Source organism: Rhipicephalus microplus, chromosome X (genome assembly GCF_043290135.1).
Source record: "Rhipicephalus microplus isolate Deutch F79 chromosome X, USDA_Rmic, whole genome shotgun sequence".
Taxonomy (NCBI): domain Eukaryota; kingdom Metazoa; phylum Arthropoda; class Arachnida; order Ixodida; family Ixodidae; genus Rhipicephalus; species Rhipicephalus microplus.
Genome location: NC_134710.1, coordinates 141,126,832 through 141,151,973, shown reverse-complemented (window position 1 = coordinate 141,151,973; position 25,142 = coordinate 141,126,832). Strand labels below are relative to the sequence as shown.

Below are 25,142 nucleotides of genomic sequence, written 5' to 3'. Positions count from 1 at the left end.
AAAAACGTGCAGGACACCTTGTGAAATTTTCGGTAGTTCAAATATTTTGCAAAGAAAACAAGTCTTTCAGATCTAATCAAATGAAATATGTACTTAATAATTCAAATTGAATATTTCAAGCTTTAAAAGTTTTCAGTTAAATATCTCATGTTTCCAATATGGGCACTCCACCACTGAAAATATGTATGAATGACAGGCACAAATTGGATCCCAGTTACTGGAATCCAGAGAGCGGACAATCAACAGAAAGAAGACCGCTGTATCACCACATTATCTGTTCGATAAGTGTTTGTAAAAATGATCCACTGTTTTGTAAATATATATGATTTTTCAACAAGCATGATGATCTTGTGAAGCAACCTCTTAGATCAGCCAGTCACTACAACTTGCCTATGTTGCCACAACACCTCCATTTTTCTTCTTTCATAGCAGCAACAAGAGAAGTCGTGCAACACTGCGGTTTCAAAGTTAGAAGTGAAACACACACACTTTGTCGATGTACACAACAAACATTCCGCATACTATAGCTCTCAATGTTAAATATAAGGGCAACTTGCACTTTTACAATATCTTATAGGAGATTTATAAAAGCAGAAATGCACACTAAGCGACTAGAATTTGATGTATACACCCATCTCGAAACAATCTTCACAAAACATCGTAGAATGATAGTTTGCCCTTTCCTATACACTACCTCCCGGTGAAGATGTCATCAGAGCCGACCCTGGATTATGCAGTGAATAGTACAATATATTCCAAGTTGTACAGACCAGTAATCAAATCTTAACTGCCACAGAAGCTGCAATACATAGCACAGCACCAACTTAACACATATATGCCCAGTGTCCTACATGTAGGACACTGAAACTTTTCAGTGTAACTTGAATGTTTTTTCTGTAAAAAAGGTAGCACGCCCTAAGGTGTGCTTATCATGCCCTGTCCTCGTCACATGCAAGTCTAGGTGATCGCTGGGCTACAAATAGCCACGTGCTTGCAGTCACAAAATGGCTATTTCGTGTGCGTGTAACTGAATGCCATACCACAAAAAAAAGTAATATGAAGTAAAATAGTTCTCAATGCTGCAGATGTTTTTGTCGATTGTTCGTCAGTTATTGGGTGTGCAATAACTTTCGTGTGACAGTGATAGGTGCTAATGTTTTTTTGTTCACGGTGGGTCAAACATTAGTGTCCTACATGTTGGACACCAGTGTTTTTTTTTTAGAATGTTTTTTTTCGAAAACTACTTTTTGAAAGTTTTTTTTTAAATTAAGAGCCTTATTATGTTTTTCAAGGTCATAAACGCAATCAGTTAGGGGAAATAAATTAGTTTTATTTTCCTGAGTTTGGGCACATATGGGTTAAGCCTTGAGTTCAGTGATCTAAAAACTACTGACATAAGTTAAGGCAAATGTGCTGTAAGTAAAGACAGAATGTACCTAGTAACAGTTTACAAAAATCAGCTATTCGATTTTCATACCGTCTCATCATTCCAGATGGCTTGCAGCTGGGACGCAAACATGACCAGAGTGAAAATGGCAAACAGCAACGCTTCGAAGATGAGTAGGATGAGCAGGATGACAGTGACCGCTGGAGAGCCAGCTGAGCATCCTGTTGAAGAATGAGGAATCCCGCGGGCTTCCAACACCAGTACCGCAAAGCATTAGCCAAGAATCATAAAATACCTTACATTTAAGCCAACCAATACAGACTCGCTTAGGCTAAAGAGTCCCACTTGATGTAACACACACCCATATACTCCGCTGTAAGACAGCTTAACAAGATTCTATTTGGTGTACTCTGGCAATGCTGAGCCCTAAAGTACATAACACAATATGTTTTCAAAGCAGACTGAATTTTATACCACGAGCTGAGTGCACGTTATTTGCAATACTAGGACAGTCTAATACAAGCAAGAATTATTTTGACTCGCTTATTTCTTATCAGCCACTGCTCGTGATAAGACAATTATGGTGATTACCGACGCATAATGCTGCTGGGGCCATTGAAGAACCATGAAAAGGAACAGCAATAGAATATAATTCATACATTATGCTGGACATGCTACCTACTAGTGCTTAAGCCATGAATCGCCTGTTGAATAAACAAGAAAGCAAACAAACAAAAATGCATAAGTAGACCCCAAGTAAAGTTTAACTATTTAAAAATGAAAAGATGTTGAAACAGACAAAATCATAAAAGCATAAAAAAATGCAACAGTCAAAAATAAATGGCAACAAATGAGCTGACCCATACTGTTAATGCACCTTCATAGAATGAATCTGACGAGAACCAGCATGTTCAACATGGTATGGCAGACAGTCAATACAAAAAATTATAGAACTATCTCACTAATGTTTATTGCACTTCTCTTTCATAACACTAAAATTAACTAAACTTTCCAACAAGAGTCAGAAATATTGAAGTATAGGGTCTGACTGCTAAAACATCACAAAATTAACATAAATGTTGACTTTCACAGTGGTAAACTTGAATTTCCAAGAATAAAGGAAACAAAGCATCCCCAGAAGTTTTCAATTAAGCATTTCCTGAAAACAGTGATCTCACTTATTCATTTACAGATTAGTAGAAACAGGCATTAACCTTGGTATGTGCTATAGGGTTATTACCATATAGTACATTGCTTCTCTTTATCATTAACAAAACCTTTATGAAGCATTGACAATACCATGTAGCCAAATTCTACTTCCTCATCTAGATTACTCTCACAGGTAGATAGATGTTGTTACGAGTATATTTACTGTGTATTTACAACAGGTACGAGACGTAGCATCACTGCACTATGACCAGAGCAACACCATCGATTGGAGTCCAAGACACCTCAACTTCTTCTAGCAGTGTTCTTTCATCTATAGTGGCCCAAACACCTATGCGACAATATTAACTACACAAGAAATTAACTTAGATATTTTACATATATTAATGAGGTTCTGCCAATAATTTTTAAAGTAACTTCATAAAGTCACACATGCACTACAGTTGGTTCATTTAGATGGATTATGGGGGTTAACGTCCAAAAGATACTCAGGCTATGAAAGGTGCCGCAGTGGTGCCCTGGTATTTTTGACTACCTTGAGTTCTGTAACATGCATTGAAATCGCACTGCAAACAAACCTTTACCATTTTGCCTTCGAAGTGACACAAAATGTGTACTACAATTCTCATATACTAGCGGATGACTTCAGAAGTCATAGCCACTTGGAGCAAATTTTGATGATGTCACCAGTTTATAAATACGAACTCTATAAGTTGCTGATAAAATGCATAAGTGTAACAGGAATCGCATAGCTTCAAAGCATACAAAACTATTTTGTTAAAAAAAGGTAGTGAAACACCAGAGCATTTTTCTACCCCAAGTTTTACAGCACCTGTCTGAATACAGGTTCTAGCTTGCCAATAAGTTCAAAGTAGACATACCTCACCGAATTGCTGGCTTCAACCTGCACACTAAACTAACTTGTCTTGTCACTGACCAAACTATCAGTGAGGCTTTGGCAATTATTAATTTTTCATTTCAATTTTCAGTCTAAGTAACCAACACCTTCTTAAGTAATCCAGCTCAATGAGTAAACTTTCTTTCTTCTTTCTTTATTTTACCCTCAGGGCTTTACAGCATTGTAGAGGGGAGGGGCAAAAAGCAAAACATACACTTAATAAGTCAGCCAACGCACAAAAAGTACAAAAGATTCAATAAGAAAACGAGCAAAAGCGAAACGGGCAAAAGCACAACAAACAAAAAAGAGGCAAAAGCGAAACGGGCAAAAAGCAAAACATACACGTAAGAAGCCAGCCAACGCACAAAAGGTGCAAAAGATTCAATAATAAGAAAACGACAAAAAAATGCGGTGTGAAATACAAGTTACGAATACAATGAGGTACTATCGCGTGCGCGACATGTAATGCATTTTACATGGAAGATGTCAAGGCCTGACGGAACGCGTCAGGTTCAGTAATACTGGCGGTTGATGTTGACAGAAGATTCCAGTCGCGACATGTGTTAGGAAGGAAAGACTGGGAAAAGGTGACGGTGTTACTTCGAGGGATATGCACTTTGTGGAGGTGATCTATGCGGGATGATATGAAAGATGCAGGCTGCAATAAGCGCGATTTTAGAACGTGATTGTGATAGTATATTTTTTGGAACGCGCAAAGGCGAGCGATTTTTCTGCGCATGACAAGTGGAGGGAGATTAAGCCTGACCTTCATGGCAGTTACACTAGATGTTCGATTATAGCTGCAAAGAATGAAACGTGACGACCGGTTTTGGATTGCCTCTAATTTGTTAACGAGTGTTATATGGCCGGGATCCCATACACATGCGGCGTACTCCAGTAGAGGACGGATGTAGGTGATGTACAGCTGTTTCTTTAAAAAAGTCGGCGCAACAGGAAAGTTTCGTTTTAAGTAACCGAGCATGCGATTAGACTTGGATGTGACGTGATTAATGTGGTCGGACCATGATAGCGAGTTAGTAATGTGAACACCAAGATACTTATAAGATCGGACATATTCAAGAGGGGTTGCGTTCAGGCTGTATGAATAGTTATCGATAGATGTGTGGTTACGTGAAACTCTCATTGCTTTACATTTAGAAATGTTAAGTTCCATTTTCCAAAGGTTACACCAATGTAAAATGTTGTTTAGGTCTGATTGTAAGGTTTCGTTGTCGTTATGATCAGTAATTTTACGGTAAATGACACAATCGTCAGCGAAGAGGCAAATAGGGGAGGATATGTTAGTAGGCAAGTCATTAATATAAATTAAAAATAGTAGTGGGCCTAAAACAGAACCTTGAGGTATGCCTGAACGCACGGGCACTTCAGAGGAATTAATATCGTTAGTACAAACAAACTGTGTGCGGTTAGAAAGAAATTCTTTTATCTAGCTTGTGCTACATGTGCTACAAGCTATAAACTTGTGCTACATGCAACAGGCAATTTGTGATAACTATTTTTACGTTAAGATAACACTTATGTAATGATCACGTATACAAAAATTCTGACAATTTCTCTTAAAATACTATCAAATATCACTCTACTTTAGTGATATAACATACATGCAAAACTGTTTTACCCTTGATTCCAGCCACTTCACTTTAAGACAAATAGGTTGACATTCGTGAAATAATCTGTTTATTGAAAATATCAATAATAAACAGTATTTCTATTCATGTCCCAGCCAACTTCGCTCACCTGCACAAAATCCAATAAAAATAAAATGGATGTATTTGAGGCAAGTATGCGCATAATGCCAAAGAAATTGAGCTGAAGAAATGTTGAGCCAAAGAGATAGATTAGTACACATTACTGCCACTCCGTGGATTTCTTGCATCTGGTAACAAGTTTCTTTGGCACTAAAGCCAAGGCTAAACAGGGGGAGCACACATTTTTTTTACAACCCACCTGCATGTATTCTTCGAATACAAACTTTCGCTCGCTAGATAGCATGAAAGGGAAACAATACTTATCTTTTTTTCTATTGATGTTCAAGATTTTTGCATAATAAGTAAAAAAGTTTACTGAGTAAACGGTTTTTATTTTTTGCTATTTCCAGTTCTTTAGCCTCTATGTCTAGTTTTCCTGCTCCTATAAACAACGATGATGCCACTGGGATGTAAAAAGCATGCACCGAAGCAGATTAATGAGCAAGGGTGAGTGTTCATGAGCTGACCTGTTTCATAGAACAGGAGCAAACAAATACAGCGGTGTCTTGCTAAGTGTTTCACGAGAAAAAGAGTTGCCCTATTTGTAAAACAATATGTAAAATGTCCCCATTCATAAATACTGATTCATACATAGTTTGTATTTTCAATTTCTCGCTGTCATAGACATGATCAGTTTGAAAGTATCTCGCGCACAGCAACACAGGACGCTTCAACGTGCACATCAGGTACAGCGGGACACATTTCTGGAAGGTAACGATTACAGCGTTGAACTTCAAAGATACAATCAACTTCGCAAACGTTCACCTGTGGCACTAGACGCACTGATGACCGTTACACTAATGATAATGTGATTATCACTGTAAGAACGCAGCATCCTTGATCATGGTCAATAATGAGCACCCCTCCGGAATTGCAGTTTGACATGTTACCCTGAACAATTGTGGGGACAATTACTGCTACATGTCGATGCCCCCAAAAACCCTGCCAAAGTATCATGAAAGTTAAGGTTGGTCCCCTAAATATGAAGAAAACAGACTACTGAAGCTTCATACAGTGAAATTCATGGAACGGCTTATTGCCCTTAGATGTATGATTTTTGACCCCACAGTGCCTAATACTATAGAGCTTCCTAAAAAAAACTAGAGGGGGGACTGGCACTGCGACCGTTCAGCACCAATGGGAATAATGGGTAGTACACGAATTTGCCTAGTCTTCGTACTTGTCGGCGGCAAATCGCATTTGTGGCTTCGTTTATTTTTGAGCTTCGATTTGTTTTGAAGGAAAGAACAAACCCTTTTGAACTTCATGACCAGATTTAGAATGATATTTAAAAGAATAAGGTGGTGAAGCGCAACCGATGAAACGTTTGCCGATTTTTATTTTTATGAGAAAACAGCGCCAAGCCACACAAACACACACGGAGCCAGAAGTACGAAGTTTAGACAAATCCGTGCACTACCCATCATTCACATGCTCGCTGAAGCATCGTGCATTACAGCTCCCAGAGACACTAGCGCACTGGCGTATCCAAGGGGGGGGGGTCAAGCCCTCCCCCCCCTCCGAAATTTCTCGCATGACCCCCCTCTCTTTAAGCCACTTACCTTCTTTTTTTTTGTCGCTTCACGCTGGCATGATTTAGAAACTAAGCGATGCAACTATCAAAAGTAATTCCTAAGTGCTTTTACAGTGCATAATGTCTGCATGCAAAAAAAACGTGTCACAGTGTTTGCCAAGGCTCTGACACTTTTCTTTAATGAAAAAAAAAAATGTGTATGATGCAGAAGCAGATCCCAAAGTGAAAACTGTCAGAGGGACCTCCTGTTAAAACAAGTACAAATAACATAAACAGAGATTGACAATTAAGAAACTGTAAGAAACTATTTCAATATAACAAACTAATGCTTATTTAAATATTGATCAAGGGATATACATATGTAACGTAAGTAGGCAGTGACTGAAGGTAGAGGCTGAGAAGGAAGAAGTGAGGATAGAATAAACAAGGCGTATGAGCCAGACCATGTCTCCCATTCATCGTAGCGTCACACGAGTCAACGGGATGAAGACCTGCCAGTCCCTTCATCAGTCGCTCATCATCTACGCAGTTCTCCGCATGACACCCTGAGCATACATGGACTACCATACAAGCGCCTAGCATTACGCATTGACCAGCATCATGTCAGAAGCATCTACTGACCTTTCCATCCCCAAGTACACAGGAGCAGCGGACAATGGACCCGTAAAAGACTGGTTCGACCTGTTTGAGCTCCACGCTACCGTTGCATCATGGTCGGAGCGGGAGATGATCATCAACTTTACCAACTAGGTCTCTGGTGAGGCTTTCAAATTCTACCTCACCCACACATTTCAAAACGACGAGTCATGGGAAAAGATAAAACAAGAGATGATCGTTTGGTTTAAAGAATACAATGACGACTACGATGAAGACTTGCTTGTAACTCAACATCCACAGACAACCGCACTCGGTCGTCACAGTCAAAAGCAGCCTTCACGCATTGACCAACCTCCTACTTTTCCGTTGCGTGGATCTTCGATCACTCACAACGCCCACATCGCGTCTCATGCATCCACTATGGTCGGAATAGAACGCAGAAGCTCCGAGCATACTCAGTCAAGCCCGTCACCTACAGTTCGGTTTCATGCGCCAGAAGGGTTCGCATCGTTCGTTGCACGGAAAGACAGTCATTGCCAATTTAAGTCTGACAAAACCGATCCTTTCGCACTGTCGCCGTCGAATTCCCAGCCACGTGAGAGCCCAACCCACACAGGAGGCTCGGAAGGATCAACTCTCAAGCACTGCCCTGTGCCAGAAACATCCATCAAGAATGGCATTGCAAGAGCCTCAGCAGATTTTTCTGCCAATTCTGGCGCACTGTCTTCATTGCCTGACACAAATCGCGACACCCTACCAAGTATCAACTATTTGCTGGTCACGTCAACCTACAATGAAAAGCGGGCTTATGGTTCCAAAGGAAGTCCACCTCGTCAGACAGTGCATCATCAGCAATGCCAACAAAAGCAACAGGAAGAACCCCAACAGCTAAAACGCCCACACCAACATCGGCAACGAACAACTAAAACAACATCGCAAGGATACTTGCGGCTTAAAGAGTGTCGTGATCAACATACACTAAAGAAAAGACTGATTCCGCATCTGAGCTATCTTCGCAGAAAGAAAAGCGAAGGAACATTTCCGCACCAGCGTTCAAGATTGCGCCTTCAGTCTGAACATCTGCGTCATCACCATAGAAAACTCCCCAAAAGCCACAAGACAACCGCTCGTGCTCTGCAGGAACACAAGCAGCGCCTAATCAGCCACGATCAACGGGCGCGCAAACTGCATGCACGGCGTTTATATGACCCATGACAAAAAATGCGACGCCTACTAAACATTCAATCCTGCAAAGCGTTCCAACCTCGTTCAATCTTTGCAAGAATACCGGCTGTATTTCCATTTGTTTCCACGCTCAAAGCATGTTTATGTTGTCCAGAGCATAACAGCCAGCCTCGCTCACCGTAGCTGTACTTGATAACCTTGGATTGCTGCCCTCTCTTGGGAAGACTATGTGCGATCTTAGGGAACTTCAATGTGATGTGCAACTACGGCCCATTTCGATGTGTTTTTTTTTGCGTTCTAGTACTGCTAATTCATTATGCATTGTATTATACAACACGCGCATCCTTTCGGGGGAGGGGGAATCGTGTAACGTAAGTAGGTAGTGACTGAAGGTAGAGGCTGAGGAGGAAGAAGTGAGGATAGAATAAACATGGCGTATGAGCCAGACCATGTCTCCCATTCATCGTAGCGTCACACACACGTAGTGAGCATACACACATAAGTATATATATATTTAAACCAATACATATATAAATGCACAAATACGATCAGGTGGTGCATGTGGTTAGTAAAAATTGTTTGAGTTGAAGCCGGAAATACTGTAGTGAAGGGCTTGATTTAATTGATGGAAGTGTATTCTAGGATGAAATTGCAGTAAACAATGCTGTCATTTTACTGTAGTTAGTGTTTACTTTTGGAAGCAAAATGCTAGTTTTAGAAAACCGGGTGTTGTTAATAATGTGAAGATGTGTTAAGGGAAGCATGTCAGTTGGAATGTCACCTGTTCTGCTTCTGAATAATAAAACACCAAGTTTGAGTTTAAGTAGTAGAATTTCGAGAGTGCTGAAGAAAAGTGCTGCTGATGCAGTGTGTGAAATATGAGTGATGACAAGTATTGCTCTTTTCTGAAGGTGAATCATGGATGCCAGATGAGTGGTGCACGTGTTAGCTCAGGATGAAATGCAGTAATTAAGGTGACTGTGAATAAATGCATAGTAAATTTGAGAATTTGTTGCTGAAAGCAATGTCTTGACCGAAAGAGCATGCAGATGCCATAAGCAGTCTTCTTGATGACATTGTTCTTATGAAAGTTAAACTTCAGGTGAGGATTTCATGTTACGTACACCAAGAAAAGTAACAAACTATGATGATGTAATGATGCAGTTGTCTATGTGTATTTCTAGATTTATTGTTTTTTTAATGTGGGTGAAATAATATGAAAGTTGTTTTAATAGGGATGATTTTCAGTAAGTTGTTATTGCACCATGAAACAAGATTCCCGACATCTGTGTTTAATTTTTATAGCATATTGGTGAGATCTTTGTCACTAAAAAATATTGTAGTATCATCAGCATAGAGAATGCAGTCGGCAAAAGTAAGCAACGATGGTAATTCATTAATGTAGATGAGAAATAAAAGATGTCCCACAATTGAGCCTTGTGGAACTCCCTAGTTAGTTGTCATTGTTGTCATTGAAAAGCATAAAACACCGCAGCAGTTCACAACTTGGGTCCTGTTAGCAAGGTAACTTTGTAAAAAAGGGCTAAAGTAGGCTCACAAATTCCCATGGATTCAAGTTTAGCAATCAAGATAGAGTGGTTAATGCTATCAAAAGCTTCAGTTAAGACAACAAATACTGCCCCTGCCCATAGACTTTTATCGATAAACTGTTTTAAACTATCAGTTAGTTTTATTAGTGCTAATTCGGTCGACAGCTTAGCAGGAAAACCAAACTGCTGACAAATGATTAAATTTTGTTAGGTAGTTTGTAAAGCAATTAACAATGAGCTTCTCAATAACCTTACTAAAAAATCAGAGGAATGTTATTGGGCGATAAGCATGAAAAAACTTTTCGGTCTCCCTATTTAAATATAGGTGTTACGTCTCCTTGTATGAGAATAGTAGAAAAAATGCCAGAACTTAATGAGGTGTTGATAAGACCTGAAAGCACAGATGACAAATTGGGGGCAAGAAGTTTAATTTTGTAAGAATAAATTGAATCTAGACCACATCCTGTTGCGTTCAAACTTTTTATAGTGCGTAGAACTTCATCAGCTGATGTGGGTTTCAATAAAAGTAAGTGAGACAAGCAAGGCAATGAAGGCAAGCTAGTGACAGTCAATACAGAGTTGTTGCAAAATCATTCACTAAATGAATTGTCAATAGCAATAGCATTGGTTATAGTGCTGGTGCCGTTCGAAAATACTGTTAGAAGTGTGTCTGGCTGATCAAGATGTAAAAACTCTTCTTTTTTATTGAAATAGAAAATAAATGAAGAATTTACGCTCTAGTTTTTTCTACAGTCATTTCCATTCTCAAGCACTTCATTTTGATACCAGTAGGTTCGTTTAGCTTTTTTTAAGTAGGACAGCAAGGGTTTGTGAATACACCTTAACGCAGGCCCAAAGATACAAGCTGAATGGCCTGAGCTTTACTTTTTTGTAAAGATTGTCTTTTTTTTTGATGCTGCGCACCAGTCCTCTCGTAATCCACGAGTTTCTAGGGGCTTAGTATCGACGTATGCAAAAAAAAGTAAAAAATGTTGACTTAAAGTTATCACTGTGGCAGGGTTGCTTGACATATGGAGCTCAACATAAAAATCATTCCCATAGGCATGCAGTCATTCTCATCTCACGTTGTAATCGGAGCAGTCCTTGACTTGTGAAACGCACTTCGCCCCAACGAGGACTACCCCATCTACGCTTAACAGAGATTAACAATTAACGATGCCTTCTCCGATATGGCGGGTCGTTGCAGTGATAAGTTTTCGAAGACTAGTTTATTCACTGGTGTGACCAGAGGCCGTTGCTTGAAACGACCACTGTCCCAGTCGTTTACTTTATGTTTTCCTGCTATTACTCAAATTTTGCTTACTCTCTTCACAAGCATATATACAAAAGGATTGCGGGGAAGAGGGGGGGGGGAGAGTCTCATGACTTTGATATACATGTACACAATATTCTCTAAACACCACCGATAGTGACATCACAGAAAAAAGCTGTTGCCTGTCCCCCGCCCCCCAGTCAGGTCAATGTGACCCCTCTGCCTCCCCCCCGCCAAAAAAAAATTCTCGCTACGCCCCTGCACTAGCGCCAGAGTTTCCTCTAGTGTATATTTAGAAAACTCAATGCCTAATACCACCCGCTTCACTAAAACTACTGGCACTGTTTATGAAACAGATCAGTGTAAAATTGAACCTGAGTATTTCTCCTTGCAAAAGAGCTCCACAAGCCATTCCTTAATCTAGTCTGTCTATATATATATATATATATATATATATATATATATATATATATATATATATATGTGTGTATATATATATATATATATATATATATATATATATATATATATATATATATATATATATATATATATATATATATATATTATTGCAGATACTTTTGCTTTTGATATAATTAAATAATTTTCCTTACCACTATTTCAAGGATAAGATCCTATGCTAAGGGGGCACACAAAAAAACATGCACCTTAAAAAAATAGGGCATGCTAAATGTGCTGGTAAAAAGCAAAGCTGCTCCACAAAACATCACAATGATGTGCAGAGATATATGTCCCAAAACTAGGATATCATTACGAGGCGTGCCGTAATTAAGGGCTCCATAAATTTGATCCTCTTGATGTTTTTTTTTAACATAAATCTAAATCTAAGCACACAGACCTCAAACATTTTGCCTCCAAGAAAATGTAGTTGCCATAGCCAGAATTCAATTCCCTGACCCTCCCTTCAGCAGTTGAGCACTATAACCACTACACCACCGTGGTGAGAAAAGAGACTGCTTGGTACATTAACACATGCACACAAGCTCTGCCCCGTAGCTTTGACTCTGCTCTCACAAAAGGTTGTCAAGAGTTAATTACTTTTTTTTTTTGAAACATGAAAACATGAAGATAACTCACTGCTCCATTCACTGTTGATGCAGCCGACAAAATGGTTGACTGCCAGGAAAAATGCGTGGCAGGAGATCACTGCTATGTACAACTGCAACAGAAAAACAAAAATTATCTGCACATCAAACAAACTGACTTAAAAGATGATACAAACGTTGCTCAGCTATGCTGGTACTGCAGGAAGTGTACCAAGCAGTTAGTAAGCCTTTTCTTATCATGCCAAAGTAAATCAATGAGTTTGCTCAACTGTCTTCCAGCACCATAACCACTGCCATGTCCAGTATGAAATAATTGCTTCTCCCATCATAGACGTGTGCAGGGCTACTCTTAGGGGGGGGGGGGGGGGGTCAGTCGAAGGGAGGTAGCCACACTCGGCCCCCTCCCCCCCTGTAAATCATACACATGCCTATGACTCTCATACTTCTGGGCCCCTATTTCGAAATTCTCAGAAAATTGAGTAGCACAAATTAACAAAATCTCAACAAAAAGGTGTTACATATGACCTCTAAGGCTTCTCACAGTTCCCAAGTCGAACAAAACAAACTGAGTTTTCCACAGCTTGATTATGTAATATATAAATGACAATTGTAAAAACAAAACCACTAAATACTTGTCTAATTTCATGCTCCGAATGCAGTTTTAGTGATGCTTCGAATGTCAGCCCATTCTTATGAGTACATGTTTTTTTACTATTATTATGTTTAACTAACATTGAGTTACGCTTTATGCTTTCTCACACGAGGCTATATTTTCCATTATCCTCCTATACAATAGTGTTTCATTAGCATATTATAAGAAATCCTTCATGTCATGTGAGGTTTTCACTTCCACAAGAGCATTCCATCAATTTCAGACCAATCTCTTGCAAAAGCTTGGAGAAGAGTTTAATCTCGTTTGAACACAGCCAGAGCAAATCTATAACTCTCAAACATCCCCATATAGGGTTCACCAACTAACTTTAATTAGAGTCTAAAGATATGCCGATGCACTCTAAGATGATTTCACCAAATGCATGTAGCTGACTACAGCATGGAGTAGGTTGCAGTATATTTTGTGTTCTGTTCAACTGCTTAATGAGGCAAGATAAATTGACTAACTTCTACAGCAATAAATGAGGGTAAAAATATCGAGTTAAAAAGCTGTATTTAGCAAGTTGGGGTGCATTTTTGAAGGTTCACATAAGCACACTTATAAGCTTTCTAAGAAATTAACATTTCTCTTGTATTTCGGCTCACAAAACATATATGCTTCAACTTAATGAACACCTAGCATATCTTTCAAGCAAAGATACCTGGAAATAATATTAATAGCACATAAACACAGCACGAATAGGCACATTTTAAAGAAAAGAGTCACCAGGACATTCTGTCTAAGGAACTTTTTTTCTGCAGACTGCCAAACTGCAGACACATATTTATGCAAAGAATTTAGCTCTTCTGAAAACTGCTCAATTCTTTCTTTGGTAGCCAGTAAGTGCTGACTGGCTTGCTACAGAGGCGAGTGCTTACAGTGAAGAGGACGAAGAACTTTTGGTTGTTCTCGCCAATGCAGTTGTTCACCCAAGGGCAATGGTGGTCCATCTTGCGGATGCATCGCTGGCACACGCTGCAATGATGAGCTCGCTCAGGCTTAAGGCAGCTGCACTTGGGACATTTGTAAACTAGCCGACCTTCTCTCAGGCCCAATTGCTCCACTGCCTCACGCGTGGCTGTGCCCCGAGGCACTGCGCCCTGCACAGTCAATCTTTGAATAAGCAAATTTATACGAGTGAAACGGAAACTTGTTCAGTTTACACTGACATGACCAGAACAACTTCTCTTGGGAAGGTGACAAAAAAATGGAGGCTTTACTTTGCGACAATCCATTTCATTTTCTCTTCTTTTCTATCAACTGTCAAACCAAGTGGCCCATTTCAACAATAGCAGCAGCCTACATGCCATAAAACAAGAACACAGCAAAAAACAAGGTAAGAATAAAGTCAATAAACCATTACAATACACAGCATACATTCTATTTCAGCATCTATCAAAATAACAATGAAACTAAAGAAGCAAGTTCACAGAAGCTACAATAATGTACCACTCCCCAATCAAGAACAAAGTTTCTCTTCTATACAAGCTGACCAGACAACATAAGCCAAGAACAAAATGAGTTCTGATAATGATGTGCATAGGCATTATGACTGACCTAAAATACTTCATATACAAAAGGCACTGTCATAACATAGACTTCTTTTGTGCCACTTATTTTATCTATTTGGAATAACTGCAGCCTTCTTTAGGGACTCTGAAGGAATAGCACGAATTGAGATGCCACCTGGATTGCAAATAATACCAGGGCATAAGCAGACACTACAGAAATCAATTAGTAAATAGAGATCTGGAAGCAAGTAACTGCACCAGAACGTTAAAGTTAAGAGTGCAGGCAATTTTTTATCACACAGTTCTGAAAAACACTTGCGTGAATGGTTAGACCCCAGCGGTGGCAGCTACCGAAAATTAAAACCAGGTGTCACATCATAGCATTCAAAAATGCACTAAAAATGCTCTGAAGTAGCTGATGTGTACAGAGGCTTCAAATCAAGGTTGCCTCCCATCTTAGAGAGAATACTCCAACAAACATTTAGAGCTTAGAATATGAGTGAACATGGCATCTAGGAGCTCCATCGATATATTTTGCTTTTTAAAGCATGTAAAGGCAAGCTCTATGAAACTAAAGTGGGTGCTGAACATCCTATTCATCCTAAACTAAAGGCTTAAAGAAGCACCGACATCAAATTTACCCATGCCAAGATTTTTGCGTCAGTGATTAGCTATATATCCCGTAGCAGCGATTCGCGATCTAAAACGCAACTGAGAGATGAATAATTATCCCTTTTTATTGATTTATATCTCTGGTATCTAGCATTATTAAAAACAGTCGGCAATCCCGCCATTTTTAGCACTGGGAGCACCAGCAGTGGCGCTACCTCGCGGTCACCTCAAGATCACCCCACACCTGACCACTTTTCCACAGAAAAGATGATGGCAGGCTCAGCTGCTCCGCAAACATTTCTTCTGCTAGGCGGACGTATTCAGTCATGCCTTGTCACCTGCATTGCTGTTGTCACCGTACAAAGTGTCGACTCGGTTTCAATATGATAGTCTGGAGCTTGGAATAACCGCGATTCGCGACATCGCGAACTATTTTTGTTTCGATCGACCTTTTGCAGAACAGTGATTCCAAAATGGACGCAGTTCCAAGCAGCGCTGCAGAGGTGCCCGAGGATGCACGCTTCAGCCATGTTTGCTCGTGTGTCTCGGTAAGCTATATTAGTGGGTTTTGGCATGCAAAGAATTCAGGTATACACAGAGGGGTCAATGCAATATAGCTATCGCGAATGAGCATCAGCGGAGAAATAGAATACGTTTTCTGCTTGCCAGGTTCTTTTTTGCACATCCAGATGGCCCGAACCATCCAGCCTCTCACGGTAAACACGGTATTACCACTTTTACGTGGACACAAAGTCTACAGATGAACTAAAATTCAACGATACCTGCATGTTACTTGTTAGCGATGATATCTGACTACACGCTGTTCTACTTTTGATAGCTTGTAGTCGTGTTGATGTGTAACACATACGTGATATGCGAGGCACCCTCATTGCGCTTTTCACCGTGCTTTGAACTGGACGAGTGCAACTGACCTGCAACTCACAACGATTCCCCGACATGCTGACCGACAAGCACACGTTTAATCATGCTATTTTCTTTCGCCATTGTTTTAAAGGTGGTTTTGATCTTGATGATTTCATGAAATCATCCAAACCTGTGCTACGAAGAGCAGACACGACGAGTGAGTGCGTCTCTGCGCTTTGGTGCCAGTCAGCACCACAATCAGAACAATTGGATCGTACACGTCATCCCTACTAGGGCATCGTCACTCAGGATGGCATTTGTGGAATGTGTCACACCGAACACGTTCCACTAGTGTCGATGTCGCAGGGCAGTCTATTTTTCGTTTTTTCTCCTTAGCTGACATCGAATTAAAATAACTTTCACGCAACGGATGCCCTTCGAATTTGCCCAAGAACACCTATTCATACCAAGCGATCGAATGATGGGCACCACACGATCTTGAAATTTAATGTAAGTGCTCCTTTAAATTCAATGGAAAGATAGCTCCAACCAGATGTTTAAAATAATTGTCATGTCAACTATAATGTGCTAACCTCCCTGTCCTTCCTCATTTATTCCTCCTCCTCAACTATAATGTTATACAGTTGAACCCCGTTACAACGAAACTGACGGGGCGCAAAAAATATTTCGTTGAAGCGAGAATTTCGTTGCAGTGAAATTGAAAAAAATATAGCTGATCTGTGCTCGCAAAAAAAAGGAATGTTTATTCTTAAAATTAAAAAAGTGTCCGCTGCTTTCTATTCTTTCCCAGCAGCGTCACGACGCGATTCACAATCATGCATAGCGAGGCCATGGTGAAAACTATGCTGAAACAATGCCTAGAACCGCTTTCCTGAACGTTCCAAACAGTTAACAAGTTAACACCAGCAGCTGTCCATCGTCAAAGTGAATCCGATAACGCCGAGATGGAGGCAGGGTATAGTGGAGCGGTGAGCTTCGTCGATTTACCAAGTCCCGGATCACTCGCGGACGGTCCGCGGACGCCTCGGCTCAGAGGTGGCTACGTCACATGCACGTGATCTAAGAGTCCCGAGCCAGCTCGAGCGGCCTCGGGCCATCTGCGCGCTTGATGCTGACTGCATCCGTTGTGGCGTCTGCTATGCCAGGCTATGCCATCTGCTCCCTCTATAGCTGTGACACAGGCCACAACACTGACCCATTTGCAACCTAAACAGCAGTTAGGTAATGAATTATACCTATTTCTATTGTGATGCAACTTACTGTAAGTGAACTAGTTGAGCCCGCGCGCATCGTAGACCGGCAGGGTCGTTCCACCACTGTTTCTCTTAGTGAGTATAACGCATGTTAGCCCGACCTTCGGGAATACGCCCATGCTCGACGTGGCTTAGAACAATTATGACAAGAACTGGGTGCGCTAACAATGTGAAATCCGGAAACATGCGAGAAGCGGACAGAAAAGCAAAGAGAGAGCAAGAGCGCATCGAAAATCTCCCGTGTCTAACTTAAGATGGCCGCACGGCATGCGCACCACACTGTCCTCTGCCAGCTGCCCGGAAGAAATTGTTCGGACGGTCCCGGGCCGCCTGCAGGCCGCCAGGCACGCGAAAAACGAACATGCGTCTGAGCGATCCCGGACCAGTGGGCGGAGCTTCCAGTTGGTCCCCGAGAAAAACGAATGCGGCGCCGGCGTCCGGGGCCATCTGGAGCCGTCTGGGACGTGTAAATCGATGAAGCTCGGTGACTTTTGCTTTATTCTATGCCATTACTATTATCCATCACTTGCGGCTAGCTGATTTGGTTGACAGGGAAGGACATCCACTCTGATTACATACCACACTGGCCAAGCGCGAATAAAATGATAAGCATTGGAATCGAAAAAGGCATCGCTCTGCTGTTGCACCCAGCAGCTGCGGCAGCTGCATGAAGGAAACCATGAACAACTGAGCCACTGAGATTCAGCTTCGGATCGTCTGCGGCACAAAAGCAAGGCAAAAGCCGAGCCTGGCAGGGCATTCTCATAGCCATCGCTATCGAGCAATGACGGCGCCTATGCTTGCTGAACAGCGGCGGTTTCTGGTGGTGCCAACGGGCGTTTCAGACTGCGTCGACGCATTTTCAGGTTCTGAAAATGCATCAAAATGTTAAAGATTGGGATTACATTAATAAATATCTGAGCCTGGAATTGCATCGCGAAATTTCGTTGATGCGGGACGGCAGAAAAAAAAAGTGTTCCTTGTGGCGACAATATTTATGCATTGACTCCTATAGACTGCTGACGGGGAACCGTGAATTTTTCGTTGTAGCGGAAATTTCATTGAAGCGGCGTTCGTTGTAGCGGGGTTAAACTGTATGGCATTATACTAAATGTCTTGCCATACTACCTAATTATGCATGTGGTTGTCAATATGGCCTACAGCCTATTTGGTTAAGCACTGGAAAGGCACACAGTACCACATTTCAAAGGCCACTGTAGTTACAACATTCTTTCAATCAAGCAGTGCTGTACTAGCATGTTATCACTGGCAAAATTGTGCACACTACGGCATCAAGCAACAGGTCACACAATGCAATTATTCTACTAAGTGCTCAAAAGCTTTGTAACTAGAATTTCAAATGATTTAACTATTAAAAAAGAGAGCTATCGATTGATATGTGGGGTTCAACATCTACAAACCACCATATGATTATGAGAGACGCCATAGTGGAGTGCTCCGAAAATTTCGACCACCTCGGGCGCTTTAACATACACCCATATCTAAGCACACGGGCCTACAACACTTCCGCCTTCATCGGAAATGCACCCGCCGCAGCCAGGATTCAATCCCGCGACCAGTGGGTCAGCAGCCAAGTACCTTAGCTACTAGACCACCGCGGCGGGGCTATCAAAACCAAATACAGTGCAGTCGCAGTCAGCATAACGTTTGCTAATAAGACCACCTAGTAATGCATGTTTAAAATTAAGCACCTTCATTTAAATGCCTGCAATATGCAGTAGAAAACAAATTATGACATTATAACACATCTGTGATGTGTGCACAAAAATGCAGAATTTTAATGTGAAAATTTAGCACTGTGAAGGTGAACTTTGTGCTTTTGTTTTGACAAAATATAATGACTTAGTAGTACTGCACACTAATGAAAACCTATAAAATAATAAGTAAAGCTGATTATTATAGTTTATTTCCCTTATCTTGAACAAGGTTGTCATATTCAAAAATATGTAAAACAAGATGTACGAAGCAGTACTACAAGTACTTTACCAGGGCACTTCTCTATGTATTATAATACCATTTACGGTGAAGAAATACTTTCAGCCACACACAATTTACAATCATCTACAGTCGCACTCCTTTATAAAAGACCCCGATGTAAGCAACAAAAAAGCGACAAACGGGTATAAAAGACACCAGTGCAGCTACATTGAAATCGGTGTTGATAAGATGACGCATATGTGGTACCCTGTTTATAAGAGATGCATCATATAGTATAGAAGACAAGAACTGCTGCCTGATGTATGTCTCTTACAAAGGGGCTCAACTGTAAACCTGTTCTGTGGTCTCTTACTACAGGTAATTCTACATTGAGCAGGTTCCCTCATTACACAGAGGAGTAGAAGTGCAATTGGTGTTGCTTCTTTTTCATAAATCAGAACCTTTCTCAGACCGGGCATAGGTGAACAATGATAAAATGAAGCCAGCAAAGACGGAAAGACAGGATGCAAAACTTACTGGGTCCGTCACCATGGTGCGAACGTGTGAGAAGACAGCCAGAAAGGCCAGCAGCTCAAAGAGCATTAAGTGAAAGGTGCCATAGTAGGTATGGAGTGATGGCAAGAGTATAACGCCTACCACCACATACTGTGCATACAGCACCAAGAGCCATGTCATCACAGCACAGATAATGCCACAGATGTCCCGCACAAACCAAAAGCGCCGACCACAGCAGTGTACTCGATCATCTGTTGCTGGTGACACACGGTCCTGCATGGCCATTGGCAGCACAGGGCCCGCCTGTGCCGCACGGCGGCTACGTCGCAATGGACTGCAGGAAAGAAAAAAGCCACAAATGTTGATGGTAACTCAAGCTTAAATGCGAAAATGACCAGCAATGGCTCAATTACTATGCATTTCTTTTTTCCCATGGAGTGAAAATGTATTAGAGTAATAACATATGGCACACAGAAAACAAAAGTGAAGTAACCTGAACTGATACAGCACACTTTTTTATGATCAGACAGCAACTGCCCAAATCATTTTTTTTCGTGAACAAAAATTTAAGAATTTTGCATAGCGGTAAGTTAACTCTAAAAAGTACTTCTTTCGTGACACTACCCGATGTGCTGGATAGGTGACCATAGCACGCTGGTGCTCAGCATGAAGTCCTCAAAGTCATAGGTTCAATTCCCAGCAACAATGCCACATAGAGATAACACTGAAAAGCATGCTACTGCATTACACTTTGGGAGCACATTAGGGAACATCTAGTTATAAAAATTAATTTAAGGTATTTCTTTTGCAATGCCATATGTAGTTAAAGGTTTTATGCCATACAGATGTTTATATTTTAGATATTTTTTTTTTGAGTGTCATCAAGTGGGAAGGAAGGGAACAATAAGGACTTGTAAATGCATTTTCTTTAATCACATGGGGTAAATAGTTATCTACCAGAGCCTTCACAAAAGACTGGGACTTCTTCCACAGAGCTTAGCACAGAACTTTAAAACACAATGTGTTTGTGCATATTAGCACTTGTGAATGTCACCTTCGATTCACTTGATGAAAAATTGTCAAATAAAGAATACTGTCGCAGAAACCAACATTTTGACAAAAATACTTACCTTCGTCAGGTCAAAACCTGTCTTTCTTAGACGCATGTCTATGCACACCCTTTCCACTCTCCCCCTACCTCAGATAAAACAAGCTAACTGTGTTTATAAGGGGGGCCTAAACCGGCCATAGCTAAGGTTTATTTGAATCCACATTGTTCCCAACTATTTTTTAAAAGTGATAGGCACAAATCCTTGATACGTTTCAAAGCAGTGAATGACATATCAATTTTTCTACTTGAAATGTTCCAGAAGATACATTTTACAGATTGTAATACTTAATTATTACTTAGTTGGTCCAAAATTGGTTTTGAGGCACTTATAGAAACTGGCAGTAGCAGAATAAGAGCATGATGTACAACTGTTTATGGAAAGCTGCTTGCTACCTGTAAAACCACACTACAGTAAATCTTACTTCGCAATAATGCATCTAGCTTACAGTAGAATTTCTCAGTATCAAACTTAGCTAAGCATATGTCACTGATTTGACATTACAGGGGTTACAACTTACAAGTGGCAATAAAGCACACGTGTGAATTAAATGAATGACCTTTTTTATGTAAGCACCATAGCTATGGGAGTAGCTGCTCAAGAATTGATTTGATATGTGGGGTTTAATGTCCCCAAACCACCATATAATTATAAGAGACGCCGTAGTGGAGGGTTCTGGAAATTTCGACCACCTAGGGTTCTTTAACGTGCACCCAAATCTGAGCACATGGACCTACAACATTTCCGCCTCCATCGGAAATGCAGCCACCGCAGCCGGAATGTGCTCAAGAAATCACATGGGCTCTATCAAGCAAATGCATGGAAAAGTGTGAGCAAATGCTCATATACAAGTGAAATGGGAATGGGTGGCAGTCAATTTGACCAGTCAAAGTTTCTTATACATTAATAATGGACTTTCAATGACCTTGGGTGACAACATGGGGCTTATACATGAAAAAAAATGTTTGCTTCTCGTTCTGAGCAGGGGCAGATCCAGCCACTCACTTTAAGCGGGATTCCCACGAGGGAGAAATACACGGGGGATAAAGGCAGAGCCTAGTGACGTCAAGAGGCGAGGATAAGTCCACCCAAATGTCCCTCACTCACACACGAACGAGGGGAACAGTGGGGGAGATCAGTGTGGCCAGAGCCTCCACCATATAATGGAGCAGGAGCACTGAAGAATTCTTTGACCCCCAGCCATAGATATTGGCAATCTTTTGTCTTGGAGGGGGGTCGGGGTTCAAAGCCACATTGCGTCTTGACTGGAGAAGGAGAAAAGTACTCGTGTTTTTTGGGTGAGGAAAGTGCTGGTGTGGTTTGAGGGAAGTGCAGGTTTTGCACACACACCCCTCCCCCTGCGGCTTTGCTGCTTTTAGAAACTTTCTTGTTTATAGGTCTTTTTTTGTGCTGAATGCAGACGTGGCGTTGCTCTTGATGTTTGACTCGCACCCACAAGCTTTTCTTTTTTGCAAAAACAAACTCGTGCAAAGCGACATTTCGGGCAGCATCATTGACAACAGCTTTTTTTTCTTTTTTTTTTTTACTACGAAATTGTTTACAGCTTCTCTGACTCGTCAAATACTACTATTGAGTTGATAGATAGGAATTTCAGTATCTTTTGATATCAATTCGCTTTCTGTGAATGAAGGAATTATGCTATCATAGCATTTGTCTCATAAGGACAACCAAGAACGGAACGGATCTAGTCTATTAATATTTGACAATTATCTGTACAAGCATTTCATTATAATTTCGAAACACAAGGTAATAGAATACCACTTTTGTCTCCACTATGTGAACTCAGCCTAAGATTCTGCTGAATCACTGCAGCCCATAAATAAAAATGTGAAGTATGTCATGTTTCTGAAAATAAAAAACAGCTCTCGGATTCTACGGCTGCCTATATTTTAAGCATCTAATCTTGAAGAATGAGGCCCATTAAAAAAATTTCGTTATGAAGTAAGACATCTCCACCATGCTGAACAAGCAGCAATGTAGCAGCAGCAGTAACAACAAAAGTGGGCGATGTCACAATTTTTATCAGAATGACCACAATAAAACAAAACTAAATATCTCTTCATAGAGATGGTAACGCTCCATCATCTGCTTGACTATCGTCTCCCACAGACCATTGTTTAGGTTAGTTTTACTATAGTCATCGGAAGACATGTCCCACAAGCGATGATATTCTTTCACGAGAAAAAAGAAAAGAAGTTGCTTCATTGTTCATTTTCGCCATCACGGTGCACACAAGTAAGGAGCGTATTTTGGAACAGCCGCCCCCGGGTTATGCAGGCACTACAGGAAAGAGGGCTACAATGTGGCCAGAGACTCACCCGAACTTCCGCTACATCCCCCACTACATGAGGATTGTTTGACCGGTCGGAAAAACGATCCCCGCCTCCCACAAGGAGCCGCGAGGAGGTCACGTCAACCCACTAACCCGTGAAGTCGTCACGTGATGTGCCATTCTTGCCTCTCCTCCGGGAATTTCTCCCTCGTGTGAATCCCGCTTTAGGGAGGGGGGGGGTGGTGCCTAAAGTAACATCGGAGAGTGGGGCGTGGTCATGACTTTTTGCTTTTACTAGCAGAAAAACCGATCGTAGCATAAATACCATTAGTGAACCAATGAGTAGTTTTGCTCATTAGTTCTAATTGATGATAGGAGGTGGATGATGAACACTGAATTGAGGGGGTGGGGAGTGCTGACAGAGACTTATTGGAGGGGGGCTATCACCCCTCCCTTTCTGGATCTGCCACTGGTTTTGACAGCGATAATGCACTCTGGCTCAGACAATGACAATCTTTTATGTGATCTAAGTGGAAACCTCCTCACAACTTCAGCCACCACAAAAATAAAAAAGAAACTACTTCATGTGTTCTAGAAAAATATGACATTTATAGTCAAGTAGCCAGTTCGATTATGTTTAAAAGGTAAAAGGCACTAATGGCCCAATCGTTAATGGAATGACACAATGACCGACAACTGGCCTTCGACTATGGGCCCAACCACTCATTTTTGGCAGCTCTGCATATTCTATACAAATAAAGAAACTAAACTGAATCGAAAAACTATCCCCACAAGAACGATAACATGGTGCAACCAAATGCCAACTTCATCAACTGTCGTGTATCTTGACACAACTAGAAATTACTTGTTCCCCTCAACTATAATCTCTTAACAATAAATGTTGACAATAAGAAAACAAGTGGGCAACTAAAGCTTACGTGCTGAGAGCATCCACATAACCTAAAATGCAAGCAAACTTTTTAGGGCATAAACAGGCTACAAATGTCAAAGCACTCACTCCTAGCATGACATGAATGCTAGGAGTGAGTGCTTGACATTTGTATGAATGCCAACTTAAAAAACACTAACAATAAATCAGTCAGGGTCGGGTTAAAATTATCATACAGCAGTGCAGACATGACAGGTGTGTATCGTCACTATATCTCCCCATAGTCTGTTGCAATACACCTGGCAACAGGTAGCACCCACAAACATAAAAAACATGCGGTAGTATTCACATCAGCTATCATGTGAGTCGTGCGAAATTTAGTTGACAGACAAAAAATTCAAGCTCACACTACAAACTTTGACAATCCCCAATTATACATTCAAATACTTCACCAAATACTGATTCCACAGACTGCATTATTTAACCTTTTCTGTTGTTCAATACTCGGTAGTCTAGTGATAAGCTAAATCTTCAAGTATGGCATGTACTTGGTTAGTCCAATACAGTTGCAATTTTTTTTAAGTATTACAAAACACTTTATCGCACACATTTTTTTTACCAGCACTTATGTGTTCTTTCTAAGTGGAAGCGTTCTTTCTAAGTGGAAATAAACAAATTACTGCTGCTCAGTCTCTCACAATTTGGCAGCGATCACTGTCGAGGATTCTATACTTATTCTGTTAGTATGTTCACAGGTTTAACAACCACCAGCATTCATTAGGTTTTGTACTACCAAACACCAATTAACATGGCCCACTTTACTCTTTGCTGAGCTGTTACTATTATGCCTCCTCTATGGACTCAAGTAAGGTGGCGAAGGCTGGGTGAACACATGCACACCAAAGCTTTTGAATAAGTCCACGATGGACGAAAATGAAAGCAAGTTTTGCCAAACTTAGCAAGCAGAAAAAAAAAGAAGAAAGAACACACAGCAGGTGTATGGAAGAGGTTGACTGAACACAATAAGTGTTCGTGTGCTAATAAGCAGTAAACAGAA

The 25,142-nt window shown here is 40.9% G+C and overlaps 1 protein-coding gene across 3 annotated transcripts in view; it reads right to left on the bottom strand.

Annotated features, from left to right (window-relative positions):
* LOC119176568 (palmitoyltransferase ZDHHC3) overlaps positions 1–25,142 on the bottom strand; it is a 32,215-nt gene that overhangs the window by 6,174 nt on the left and 899 nt on the right. For 2 of the 3 annotated variants that reach the window (XM_037427927.2, XM_075877887.1), the window contains exons 2-5: positions 19,816–20,128; positions 13,958–14,179; positions 12,459–12,540; positions 1,478–1,635 (exon numbers count right to left, since the gene is read on the bottom strand). In XM_037427927.2, the coding sequence (XP_037283824.1) occupies positions 1,478–1,635; positions 12,459–12,540; positions 13,958–14,179; positions 19,816–20,128 (775 nt within the window). The remainder of the gene's footprint in view (positions 1–1,477; positions 1,636–12,458; positions 12,541–13,957; positions 14,180–19,815; positions 20,129–25,142) is intronic. The other variant, XM_037427928.2, reaches the window with a different exon arrangement.